At 47.6% G+C, this 16310-nt stretch overlaps 1 protein-coding gene across 5 annotated transcripts in view; it reads right to left on the bottom strand.

Moving 5' to 3' along the window:
* Nucleotides 1-751: 751 nt before the first annotated feature.
* LOC115114835 (nuclear receptor coactivator 2) overlaps nt 752-16310 on the bottom strand; it is a 79685-nt gene continuing 64126 nt past the window's right edge. For all 5 annotated transcript variants that reach the window (XM_065013390.1, XM_065013393.1, XM_065013392.1 and 2 more), the window contains exon 21: nt 752-5045. In XM_065013390.1, the coding sequence (XP_064869462.1) occupies nt 5034-5045 (12 nt within the window). In that variant the 3' untranslated portion in view covers nt 752-5033. The remainder of the gene's footprint in view (nt 5046-16310) is intronic.

The raw sequence follows: 16310 nt of genomic DNA, 5'->3' as shown, positions 1-16310 counted from the left end.
GTAACGAGTGGAGGACAGAGGAGCCTCTTAAAGAAGAAGTTACAGGTTTGTGAGAGCCAGAAATCTTGCTTGTTTGTAGGTGACCAAATACTTATTTTCCACCATAATTTGCAAATAAATTCATTAAAAATCCTATAATGTGATTTTCTGGATTTATTTTCTTCTCATTTTGTGTCATAGTTGAAGTGTACCTATGATGAAAATTACAGGCCTCATCTTTTTAAGTGGGAGAACTTGCACAATTGGTGGCTGACTAAATACTTTTTTGCCCCACTGTATGTGTGGGTAGAGATGTAGTCATTCAAAAATCATGTTAAAACACTTTTTGCACACAGTGAGTCCATGCAACTTCTGTGACTTGTCAAGCACATTTTCCCTCCTGAACTTATTTAGGTTTGACAACTAAAGGGGCTGAATACTTCCACTCGACACATTTCAGCTTTTCATTTTTACTCTGTAAAAACGTCTAAAAACACAACTCCACTTTGACATTATGGGGTATTATTGTTCGTAGGCCTGTGACAATATTTTAATCCATTTTAAGTTCAGGCTGTAACAACAAAAGGTGGGAAAAAAGTAAAAGGTACACAGATACCCTGTTGTAATACATGTAACAGTTGTTACTAAAAAGTGTGGCTAACTGATTACATTACAGAATAATTAGTCTGGAAACTGAATAATAATATTCTGTCAACCTTATGGGATAGAGACAGAAATTGTAGACCAAGTCAAATCAGTAATTACACTTCAATCAACATAATAAAAATAATTTATTTACAATGCCATAAATCATAAATTAGCAAGCAGCATTGGCAAAAGCAATATTAGTCAACAGCTTGCATAAGGTGTAAATTAATTTTGCATAAAATGCCCACAGTGGATGAACATCGATGCAGGTGAACATAGTGCTATTTAATATGAACATCACACCTGCAAAAATACATTTCTGAACCGTAACAATGAGCTTTCTACACAAAAACTCTTGTTTTACAATATTGCTTTGATTTACCATTTTGTTGTTTACATACTCACCTTAAAAGACAGTCAAATATGAAACAACTGTACAAATAATACAACTCACAACTGATCACAAATAAAATGTGGGGGAAAAGAAAAAAACATCTACTGTGAAAACCAACCAAATAAGCCAGGGGTGTAGTAGTCTAACCATAGCACACGTACAATGGTTGCATCTGAAATGGCATCCTATATAGGGTGCCATTTCAGACATGGCCATTAAGTGACGATGCACACTTCAGTATTGTCATCTCACTAGACATATAGGATACAACTGTCAACTTCACAGTAATACACAATACAGAAAAACAGGTCTAAGGCATTATGCTAGGTCTTTAGCATGTTAAGGTACTTGCATGTAATATTTACCAATTGATCAAATAGCAAACTATAAATTAAGAACATTTTTTCAAAAAAAAAGTATTGATCAGTCAGAATCAGAGAAGAAAAACTAATTCAATTCAACCAAACCTTGTGAGTGAATTTAATATTTGTATGCACACTCTTTCCTTAAAACTTGTCGTGGTGATTGCCAAGATGCATACCTTACAAAAGGCTGTTAACACAGTAACACTTCATGGCTTACGTTTATTTTCAAGGTTGTATAATAAAATCTTTGGATTTGCAACGAGAGCAGTACATCCATTCTATGACAATTGTTTTTCTTTCCTTTTTTTTGTGACTTAAATTTGCATCAGAGCATCCTAATCTTCAAAAATTGCTCAACTCTTAAAAAAATGCCTGGTTTAGGAAAATGTTGAATGAATTGGGAGAAATTGGCCATCACAAAAATAAGAAATATCCTTTGCAGCGTCAAAGAGATATCATAATAACCAGTGCAAACCTACAAAAAAAGATATTTTCTGGACACACATTTTCACAAACACTTGATTATGTGTGGCCAACTTCATTTCAGCATTTGCAGACAATTTGGAATTTTCACATTCTTCAAAAAAAAAGCAAAATTATATATAAAATAATTGCTAAATTATAAGTTCTGTGAGATTTGCTATGTGCTTACAGACTATAACTAAACTGGAGTAGTACAGGAATATGGTGTGGAAAATGCATATCGCCTGTCCATTTTACACGACTGAAGCAGAACTTGTTTTGTACCTTCCAGGTGATCTATAGACATTACCCCCAATCAACAGTCAAAGACCACCCTAAAGAATTGAGTTATGCCTGTTGGCAGGCCTGTCCATTCCTTTCATTGTGAGGTTGAGGTGAAGTGCAAGGAAAAATCCTTACGCAATAAGTTGAAACCCTGAAAAAAGTGAGTTCATCAACTCAAACGATATGACTGTAGTCACATTTCAGTGGTTGTTTTTTGTAACACCAGGCTGGAGAGAAAACAGACATCTTATTTCATTAATTTATACTGCAATATATATACAACCTATGAACATTCACCTTCATACATATCGCAGCAGGGGTATTCACTTTAACATTTCATCTAAAACTACAGGACTTAAAATATGGAATTCAATTAGACACAATAAGGTAACATTTTAAGGGATACTTGTTAAGTCACTTAACCATTTCCTCCCTCTTATAGTGTCATACAAATAATGTTTCTAAAGTTTAAAAACTATAAATACCTGTAAAACATTTATTTTATAAACCTTTCAAGAGACTACTTTAGTTAGGCTTACAATATAACCATTCAAAATCAAACACAATTGTATAGTTTATGCTCTTCGAGCCATTTATAATATATCACTTGTCTCACACCCGTGCATGTGTATACAGCACAAACGCACAAAGAAAATATTGTTATTTGAAAAAAAGACCCGGAGAGAGAGTAGTAAAGAGGGTATTTTCTGAGGGGAGCTATAGTCTGGGTTCTGTCCCTTAATTAATACATTCATCTGACCAGATGCCTGCTGACAGGATCAGTTTTGAGTCTATATTCTGTGAGTATGGGTCCGTTGTATGCATGTGTGTATACGTGTATTTGTCTGTATCCATTTTTCTTTGTGTGTATGTGTGTGTATGCAGGTGTGTCAGAGTGTGAGCTGGACGATATGGACAAAAATCCATAGTGCGACAAATTGCCTGACTTTGATGCGATAATGATAAATAGAACGATAAGTTTACCACAGTTAATGTATTATCCTTTAAACTACTACTACTACTATGGTTGTAGCCTACAATTGTCACATTAACATTAACCCATATTAGCAAACCTACAGCACCAGGCAAAAGGTTTGGACACACCTACTCATTCAAGGGTTATTCTTTATTTTGACTATTTTCTACATTGTAGAATAATAGTGAAGACATCAAAACTATGAAATAACACATATGGAATCATGTAGTAACCATAAAAAGTGTTAAACAAATCTAAATATTTTATTTATTTGAGATTCTTCAAAGTAGCCACCCTTTGCCTTGATGACAGCTTTGCACACTCTTGGCATTCTCTAAATCAGCTTTATGGAGGTACTCACCTGGAAAGCATTTCAATTAACAGGAATTTCTATCCTTCTTAATGTGTTTGAGCCAATCAGTTGTGTTGTGACAAGATAGGGTTATCTTCTGTATACCTCCCCTATGTGGTAAAAGACCAAGTCCATATTATGGCAAGAACAGCTCAAATAAGCAAAGAAATGAGAGTCCATCATTACTTTAAGACATAAAGGTCAGTCAACACAGAACATTTTAAGAACTTTGAAAGTTTCTTCAAATGCAGTAGCAAAAACCATCAAGCGCTATGATGAAACTGAAACAGGAAAGCTGCAGAGGATAACTTCATTAGAGTTACCAGCCTCAGAAATCGCAGCCCACATAAATTCTTCAGAGTTCAAGTAACTGACACATCTCAACATCAACTGTTCAGAGGAGACTGCGTGAATCATGCCTTCATGGTAGAATTGCTGCAAAGAAACCACTACTAAAAGGACACCAATAATAAGAAGAGACTTGCTTGAGCAAATAAACACAAGCAATGAACATTAGACTGGTGGAAATCTGTCCTTTGGAGTCCAATTTTTAGATTTTTGGTTCCAACCACTGTGTCTTTGTGAGACGTAGAGTAGGTGATCTTCGCATGTGTGGTTCCCACCGTGAAGCATGGAGGAGGTGGTGTGATGGTGTATTGCTGGTGACACTGTCTGATTTATTTAGAATTCAAGTTACACTTAACCAGCATTGCTACCACAGCATTCTGCAGCGATAACGCCATCCCATCTGGTTTGCGCTAAGTGGGACTATCATTTGTTTTTCAACAAGACAATGACCCAACACACCTCCAGGCTGTATAAGGGATATTTAACCAAGAAGGAGAGTGATGGAGTGCTGCATCAGATGACCTGGCCACCACAATCACCCGACCTCAACCCAATTGAAATGGTTTGAGATGAGTTGGACCACAGAGTGAAGGAAAAGCAGCCAACAAGTGCCATGCAGGTGTGGGAACTCCATCAAGACTGTTGGAAAAGCATTCCAGGTGAAGCTGGTTGAGAGAATGCAAAGAGTGTGCAAAGATGTCATCAAGGCAGAGGGTGGCTACTTTGAAGAACCTCAAATTTCCAATATATTTTGATTTGTTTAACACTTTTTGGTTACTACATGATTCCATGTGTTATTTCATAGTTTTGATGTCTTCACTATTATCTTACCTGGAATGAGTAGGTGTGTCCAAACTTTTAACTGGTACTGTATTTCATTTCAAACTTCACATTTCTCTAGTATAGGCAAAATGCCTGCGATAAGTGGTCGGTATGGTTGGTGTTGATAATTTCAGTTTATCGTCCTAGCTACATGTGTGTTTGTCCATGTGTGTGTGTGTGTGTGTGTGTGTGTGTGTGTGTGTGTGTGTGTGTGTGGGGAGGACCTAAGTCACACTAAGGTGAATGCAGTTGGTTGGTTCAGGAAGTTGTGTTCTTCAGTAGATGAGTCTTTGTCCAATCAAAGACCCAGGTAGAACTGCAGGAGCTCCTTGATTGGTTGGATGCCAGTGTTTTCATTGGGTGTTGGCCATTTATACTGTGTTGTCCCACAATCGACCGGGGTTAGCAATAGTTCTGAAAAATAACATGGTTATATCATTTTAAAAAGGCAGAATTCAGTGAAATAAGATTGACAAAATTCTAAAAGAGACACAGGGGATTTGAAGGACGAAGGACGTATGCCCTCGATGACCCATCTGTGCGGTCTGTTTTGATGTGTAAACGTTTTTAAATCCTTAATGTTGGGCAGACAACATATGATGAAACGTTACTCGCTCGAGTTGCTTCACATGTCAATCCTAACTGTTCTAGAATGAGGCTATCGCCTCGTCTCAAGCCATTATCATTCACCTGTGGAAGTTGGAACACATGGAGACTTTTGTTTAATGTTCCACTACATCACCACACTAAGGCAGCCTCCCAAACGACAACCTATTCCCTCAATAGTGCTCTACTTTATACCAGGGTCCATAAGGCTCTGGTCAAAAGTAGAGTAAAATGTGGGACATTATAGTACAAATTTGAGAAGCATTCTACTACTATGCATCAGAGTCCACTGCATACATAGCAAGCAAACCAGTACTAGCTGGCAAGCGACTGAGGGCAGATCCTCTGGTAAACAGCTTTTTTCTAAAGTACTTCTAAATCGCTAAAGAGAAACTACAGTACACACAGGGGTAGGTGGAACTGGCACTGGACACACACACAGCCCCACACACACACACACACACACACACACTCATTACACAGCCCCACACACACACTCATTACATAGACCCACACACACTCATTACACAGCCCCACACACACACATTACACAGCCCCACACACACACTCATTACACAGACCCACACACACACACACACATTACACAGACCCACACACACATTACACAGCCCCTCCCCCCACACACACACTCATTACACAGCCCCACACACTCATTACACAGCCCCACACACACACTCATTACACAGCCCCACACACACACACTCATTACACAGCCCCCACACACACACTCATTACACAGCCCCCACACACACACTCATTACACAGCCCCCACACACACTCATTACACAGCCCCCCACACACACACTCATTACACAGCCCCACACACACACTCATTACACAGCCCCCACACACACACACTCATTACACAGCCCCACACACACACTCATTACACACACACACTCATTACACAGCCCCACACACACACTCATTACACAGCCCCACACACACACACTCATTACACAGCCCCCCCACACACACACACATTACACAGCCCCCCCACACACACACACATTACACAGCCCCCCACACACACACTCATTACACAGCCCCACACACACTCATTACACAGCCCCCACACACACACATTACACAGCCCCCCCCACACCCACACACTCATTACACAGCCCCACACCCACACACTCATATTACACAGCCCCCACACACACACACTCATATTACACAGCCCCCCCCACCACACACACACACATTACACAGCCCCACACACACACACACACACATTACACAGCCCCACACCCACACACTCATTACACAGCCCCACACACACACACACTCATTACACAGCCCCCACACACACACTCGTTACACAGCCCCCACACACACACACTCATTACACAGCCACACACACACACTCATTACACAGCCCCACACACACACACTCATTACACAGCCCACACACACACACTCATTACACAGTCCCACACACACACTCATTACACAGTCCCACACACACACTCATTACACAGCCCCAACCACACACTCATTACACAGCCCCCCCCCACACACACACACTCATTACACAGCCCCACACACACACACACTCATTACACAGCCCCCCACACACACACACTCATTACACAGCCCCACACACACACTCATTACACAGCCCCCCCCACACACACACTCATTACACAGCCCCACACACACACACTCATTACACAGCCCCCCCCCCACACACACTCATTACACAACCCCCTCCCCCACACACACACTCATTACACCCCCCCCACACACACACACTCATTACACAGCCACCACACACCTCATTACACCCCCCACACACACACTCATTACACAGCCCCACACACACACTCATTACACAGCCCCACACACACACACTCATTACACAGCCCCCCACACACACACTCATTACACAGCCCCACACACACACACACTCATTACACAGCCCCACACACACACACACTCCACTCATTACAGCCCCACACACACACACTCATTACACAGCCCCACACACACACACTCATTACACAGCCCCACACACACCTCATTACACAGCCCCACACACACACACCACCTCATTACACAGCCCCACACACACACTCATTACACAGCCCACACACACACACTCATTACACAGCCCCCCACACACACACTCATTACACAGCCCCCACACACACACTCATTACACAGCCCCACACACACACACACTCATTACAGCCCCCCACACACACACTCATTACACAGCCCCACACACACACTCATTACACAGCCCCCCACACACACACTCATTACGCCCCCAAACACACCCACACACACACTCATTACACAGCCCCCCACACACACACTCATTACACAGCCCCACACACACACACACACATTACACACACACACACCCACACACACACACACACACTCATTACACAGCCCCACACACACACACACACACACACACACACACACACTCATTACACAGCCCCACACACACACACTCATTACACAGCCCCACACACACACACTCATTACACAGCCCCCACACACACACACTCATTACACAGCCCCCCACACACACACTCATTACACAGCCCCCCACACACACACTCATTACACAGCCCCCCCACACACACACACACTCATTACACAGCCCCACACACACACACTCATTACACAGCCCCCACACACACACACTCATTACACAGCCCCACACACACACACTCATTACACAGTCAGTCCACCACACACACACTCATTACACAGCCCCACACACACTCATTACACAGCCCCACACCACACACTCATTACACAGCCCCCCCCACACACACACACTCATTACACAGCCCCACACACACACACACTCATTACACAGCCCCACACACACACACTCATTACACAGCCCCACACACACACACTCCCAGCCCCACACACACACACTCATTACACCCCCCCCCACACACACACTCATTACACAGCCCCACCCACACACACACTCATTACACAGCCCCACACACACACACTCATTACACAGCCTCATTACACCCACACTCCCCCCACACACACACTCATTACACAGCCCCCCACACACACACTCACACACAGCCCCTCCCCACATTATTACAGCCCCACACACTCATTACAGCCCAGCCCCCACACACACACTCATTACACAGCCCCCACACACACACTCATTACACAGCCCCCCACACTCATTACACAGCCCCACACACACACACTCATTACACAGCCCCCCACACACACACTCATTACACAGCCCCCACACACACACACTCATTACACAGCCCCCACACACACACACCTCATTACACAGCCCCACACACACACTCATTACACAGCCCCACCCACACACACACTCATTACACAGCCCCCTCCCCCCACACACACACTCATTACACAGCCCCACACACACACACTCATTACACAGCCTCCCGTTACACACACACACTCATTACACAGCCCCACACACACACACTCATTACACAGCCCCCAAACACACACACTCATTACACAGCCCCCCACACACACACTCATTACACAGCCCCCACACACTCACACACTCATTACACACACTCATTACACACACACACTCATTACACAGCCCCCACACACACTCATTACACAGCCCCACACACACACACACTCATTACACAGCCCCCACACACACTCATTACACAGCCCCCACACACACTCACACACACCACACACATTACACAGCCCCCACACACACACACACTCATTACACAGCCCCCACACACACACACACTCATTACACAGCCCCCCACACACTCACACACACACACACTCATTACACAGCCCCCCCACACACACACACACTCACATTACACACCCCCACACACACACTCATTACACAGCCCCACACACACACACACACTCATTACACAGCCCCACACACACACACTCATTACAGCCCCCCCACACACACACACTCATTACACAGCCCCACACACACACACTCATATTACACAGCCCCCACACACACACACACACTCATTACACAGCCCCCCCCACACACACACACACTCGTTACACACACACCCCACACACACACACACACTCATTACACAGCCCCCCACACACACACACTCATTACACAGCCCCACACACACACTCATTACACAGCCCCACACACACACTCATTACACAGCCCCACACACACACACTCATTACACAGCCCCACACACACACTCATTACACAGTCCCCCACACACACACTCATTACAGTCCCTCCCAGTCCACACACACACACTCATTACACAGCCCCACACACACACACACTCATTACACAGCCCCACACACACACTCATTACACACACACACACTCATTACACAGCCCCCACACACAGCATTACACAGCCCCACACACACACACTCATTACACAGCCCCACACACACACACACTCATTACACAGCCCCCACCCACACACACACTCATTACACAGCCCCCCCACACACACTCATTACACAGCCTCCCCCCCACACACACACTCATTACACAGCCCCCCCACACACACTCATTACACAGCCCCACACACACACACTCATTACACAGCCCCCCCACACACACACACACTCATTACACAGCCCCACACACACACTCATTACACAGTCCCACACACACACTCATTACACAGCCCCACACACAGCCCCACACACTCATTACACAGCCCCCCCCCACACACACACTCATTACACAGCCCCACACACACTCACACACACTCATTACACAGCTCCCACACACACACACTCATTACACAGCCCCCCACACACACACACTCATTACACAGCCCCCACACACACACTCATTACACAGCCCCCCCACACACACACTCATTACACAGCCCCCCCCCCCCACACACACTCATTACACAGCCCCCACACACACACTCATTACACAGCCCCCACACACACTCATTACACAGCCCCCCACACACACACACTCATTACACAGCACACCCCACATTACACACACACACTCACACTCATTACACAGCCCCACCACACACACACACACTCATTACACAGCCCCACACACACACACTCATTACACAGCCCCCACACACACACACTCATTACACAGCCCCCCCACACACACACTCATTACACAGCCCCACACACACTCATTACACAGCCCCACACCACACTCATATTACACAGCCCCCCACACACACTCATTACAGCCCCCACACACACACACATTCATTACAGCCCCCACACACACACACATTACACAGCCCCCCCACACACACACACACTCATTACACAGCCCCACACACACACACTCATTACACACCCCACACACACTCATTACACAGCCCACACACACACTCATTACACAGCCCCACACACACACACACTCATTACACAGCCCCACACACACACACTCATTACACAGCCCCACACACACACACACTCATTACACAGCCCCCCACACACACACACTCATTACACAGCCCCACACACACACACTCATTACACAGCCCCACACACACACACTCATTACAGCCCACACACACACTCATTACACAGCCCCACACACACACTCATTACACAGCCCCCCCCACACACACTCATTACACAGCCCCCACACACACACTCATTACACAGCCACCCCACACACACACACTCATTACACAGCCCCCCCCCCACACACACACACTCATTACACAGCCCCCACACACACTCATTACACAGCCCCACACACACACATTACACAGCCCCCCCACACACACACTCATTACACAGCCCCCTCCCCCACACACTCATTACACAGCCCCTCCCCCCACACACTCATTACACAGCCCCCCCCACACACACACTCATTACACAGCCCACACACACACACACTCATTACAGCCCCACACACACACATACAGCCCCACACACACTCATTACACAGCCCCACACACACACACTCATTACACAGCCTCACACACACACATCATATTACACAGCCACACACACACATTACACAGCCCCCCACACACACACAGCCACTCATTACACAGCCCCCCACACACACACACTCATTACACAGCCCCACACACACACTCATTACACAGCCCCCCACACACACACACTCATTACACAGCCCCCCACACACACACACACACATTACACAGCCCCCCACACACACACACTCATTACACAGCCCCACACACACACACTCATTACACAGCCCCCACACACACACTCATTACACAGCCCCACACACACACACTCATTACACAGCCCCACACACACACACATTACACAGCCCCCCCACACACACACACACACACATTACACAGCCCCACACACACTCATTACACAGCCCAAACACACACTTCATTACACAGCCCCACACACACACACTCATTACACAGCCCCCCACACACACTCATTACACCCACACACACTCATTACACAGCCCCACACACACTCATTACACAGCCCACACACATTACACACTCATTACACACACACACTCATTACACAGCCCCCACACACACACACACTCATTACAGCCCCCACACTCATTACGCAGCCCCACACACACACTCATTACGCAGACCCCCCACACACACTCATTACGCAGACCCACCCACACACACACTCATTACGCAGACCCACCCACACACACTCATTACGCAGACCCACACACACACACTCATTACGCAGACCCACACACACACACACTCATTACGCAGACCCACACACACACACACTCATTACGCAGACCCACACATTACACAGACCCCACACACACACACTCATTACACAGCCCCACACACACACACACACTCATTACACAGCCCCACACACACAGTCATTACGCAGCCCCACACACACACTCATTACACAGCCCCCACACACACTCATTACACACTCATTACACAGCCCACACACACACACACACACAGCCCCCCCACACACACACACACATTACACAGCCCCCACACACACACACACTCATTACACAGCCCCCACACACACACACTCATTACACAGCCCCACACACACACACACTCATTACACAGCCCACACACACACACACATTACACAGCCCTCCACACACACACACATTACACATTACACACACACACACACACTCATTACACAGCCCCCACTCACACCCCCACACACACACACTCATTACACAGCCCACACACACACACACTCATTACACAGCCACACACACACATTACACAGCCCACACACATACTCATTCACAGCCCCCACACACACTCATTACGCAGCCCACACACACACTCATTACGCAGCCCCCCACACACACACACTCATTACACAGCCCCCACACACACTCATTACGCAGACCCACACACACACACTCATTACGCAGACCCACCCACACACACTCATTACGCAGACCCACACACACACTCATTACGCAGACCCACACACACACACTCATTACGCAGACCCCACACACACACACTCATTACGCAGACCCACACATTACACAGACCCACACACACACACACTCATTACACAGCCCCACACACACACACACTCATTACACAGCCCCACACACACAGTCATTACGCAGACCCACACACACACACACTCATTACACAGCCCCCCACACACTCATTACACACTCATTACACAGCACACACACACACATTACAGCCCCCCCCCCATACACACACACATTACACAGCCCCCACACACACACTCATTACACAGACCCCCACACACACACACCCCCACACACACTCCACACAGCCCCCACACACAGCCCCCCCACACACACTCATTACACAGCCCCCCACACACATTACACACTCATTACACACACCCACACACATTACACACTCATTACGCAGACCCACACACACACACACTCATTACGCAGACCCACACACACAGACACTCATTACGCAGACCCACATTACACAGACCCACCCACACACACACTCATTACACAGCCCCACACACACACTCATTACACAGCCCCACACACACAGTCATTACGCAGACCCACACACACACACACTCATTACACAGCCCCCACACACTCATTACACACTCATTACACAGCCCCACACACACGCACACATTACACAGCCCCCCCACACACACACATTACGCAGACCCACCCCCACACACACACACACACACACTCATTACACAGCCCCCACACACACTCATTACGCAGCCCCACACACTCACACACAGACAGACCCACCCACACACTCATTACCCACACACACACACACTCATTACGCAGACCCACCCCACACACACTCATTACGCAGACCCACACCCACACACACACACACTCATCACGCAGACCCACACACACACACACACTCATTACGCAGACCCACACATTACACAGACCCACACACACACACACTCATTACACAGCCCCACACACACACACACACACTCATTACACAGCCCCACACACAGTCATTACGCAGACACACACACACTCATTACAGCCCCACACACTCATTACACACTCATTACACACACACACATTACACAGCTCCCCCCCATACACACACTCATTACACAGCCCCCACACACACACTCATTACACAGCCCCCACACCCACACTCATTACACAGCCCCCCACACACACACACTCATTACACAGCCCCACACACACACTCATTACACACACACTCATTACACAGCCCCACACACACACACACACACACCTCATTACACAGCCCACACACACACACTCATTACACAGCCCCCACACACACACTCACTCATTACACAGCCCCCACACACACACTCACTCATTACACAGCCCACACACACACACTCATTACACAGCCCCACACACACACACACTCATTACACAGCCCCCACACACACACACACCCACACACTCATTACGCAGCCCCACACACACACACACTCATTACACAGCCCACACACACTCATTACACAGCCCCCACACACACACACTCATTACACAGCCACACACACACACTCATTACACAGCCCCCACACACACTCATTACACAGCCCCCACACACACACTCATTACGCAGCCCCACCCCACACACACACTCACACTCACACACACTCATTACGCAGCCCCACACACACACACATTACGCAGCCCCACACACACACACTCATTACGCAGCCCCACACACACACACACTCATTACGCACCCCACACACACACACACTCATTACGCAGCCCCACACACACACACTCATTACGCAGCCCCCCACACACACACACTCATTACGCAGACCCACCCACACACACTCATTACACCCACCCACACACTCATTACGCAGACCCCACCACACACACTCATTACGCAGACCACACACACACACACTCATTACGCAGACCCACACACACACACTCATTACGCAGACCCACACACACACACACTCATTACGCAGACCCACACACACACACACTCATTACGCAGACCCACACACACACTCATTACGCAGACCCACACACACACACACTCATTACACAGACCCACACACACACACACTCATTACACAGCCCCACACACACAGTCATTACGCAGACCCACACACACACACACTCATTACGCAGACCCACACACACACTCATTACGCAGCCCCCCACACACACACTCATTACACAGCCCCACACACACTCATTACACAGCCCCCCCCACACACACAGCCTCACACACACACACTCATTACACAGCCCCACACACAGCCCCCACACATTACACAGCCCACACACAGCCCCACACACACACACACACACACTCATTACACAGCCCCCACACACACACACAGCCCCACACACACACACACAGCCCCACACACACACACACTCATTACACAGCCCCACACACACACACTCATTACGCAGACCCACACACACACACTCATTACGCAGACCCACACACACACACACACACAGACACACACACACTCATTACACAGCCCCCCACACACACAGTCATTACGCAGACCCACACACACACTCATTACGCAGACACACACACACACACTCATTACACAGCCCCACACACACTCATTACACAGCCCCCACACACCCCCACACACACACACTCATTACACAGCCCCACACACACACAGCATTACACAGCCCCACACACACACACTCATTACACAGCCCACACACACACACAGCCCACACACACACACACACACACACTTACACACACACACACACACACACTCATACACAGCCCCACACACACACTCATTACGCAGCCCCACACACACACACTCATTACACAGCCCTCCCCCACACACACACACTCATTACCACACATTACACACCCCCACACACACACTCATTACACAGCCCCCACACACACACACTCATTACACAGCCCCCCCCACACACACACACTCATTACACAGCCCCACACACACACACTCATTACACAGCCCCACACACACACACACACCTCACACGCAGCCCACACACACACACTCATTATACAGCCCCACACACACACACACTCATTACACAGACCCCCCACACACACACACTCATTACACAGACCTCACACACACACTCATTACGCAGACCCACACACACTCATTACACAGCCCCCCACACACACACACACACACACTCATTACACAGCCCACACACACACACTCATTACATAGACCCCACACACACACTCATTACACAGACCCACTCATTACACAGCCCCACACACTCATTACACAGCCCCACACACACTCATTACACAGCCCCACACACACACACACTCATTACACAGCCCCCACACACACTCATTACACAGCCCCACACACACACACTCATTACACAGCCCCACACACACACTCATTACACAGCCCCCTCACACACACACACACATTACACAGCCCCCCTCACACATTACACAGCCCCCACACACACACTCATTACACAGCCCCCCATACACACACTCATTACACAGCCCCCCACACACACATTACACAGCCCCACACACACACACTCATTACACAGCCCCCACACACACACTCATTACACAGCCCCACACACACACTCATTACACAGCCCCCCACACACACTCATTACACAGC

This window comes from Oncorhynchus nerka, linkage group LG9b (assembly GCF_034236695.1).
Source record: "Oncorhynchus nerka isolate Pitt River linkage group LG9b, Oner_Uvic_2.0, whole genome shotgun sequence".
In the NCBI taxonomy this organism is placed as follows: Eukaryota; Metazoa; Chordata; class Actinopteri; order Salmoniformes; family Salmonidae; genus Oncorhynchus; species Oncorhynchus nerka.
The sequence above is the reverse complement of the archived record's forward strand: the minus strand, read 5'-3'. Positions and strand labels throughout refer to the sequence as shown.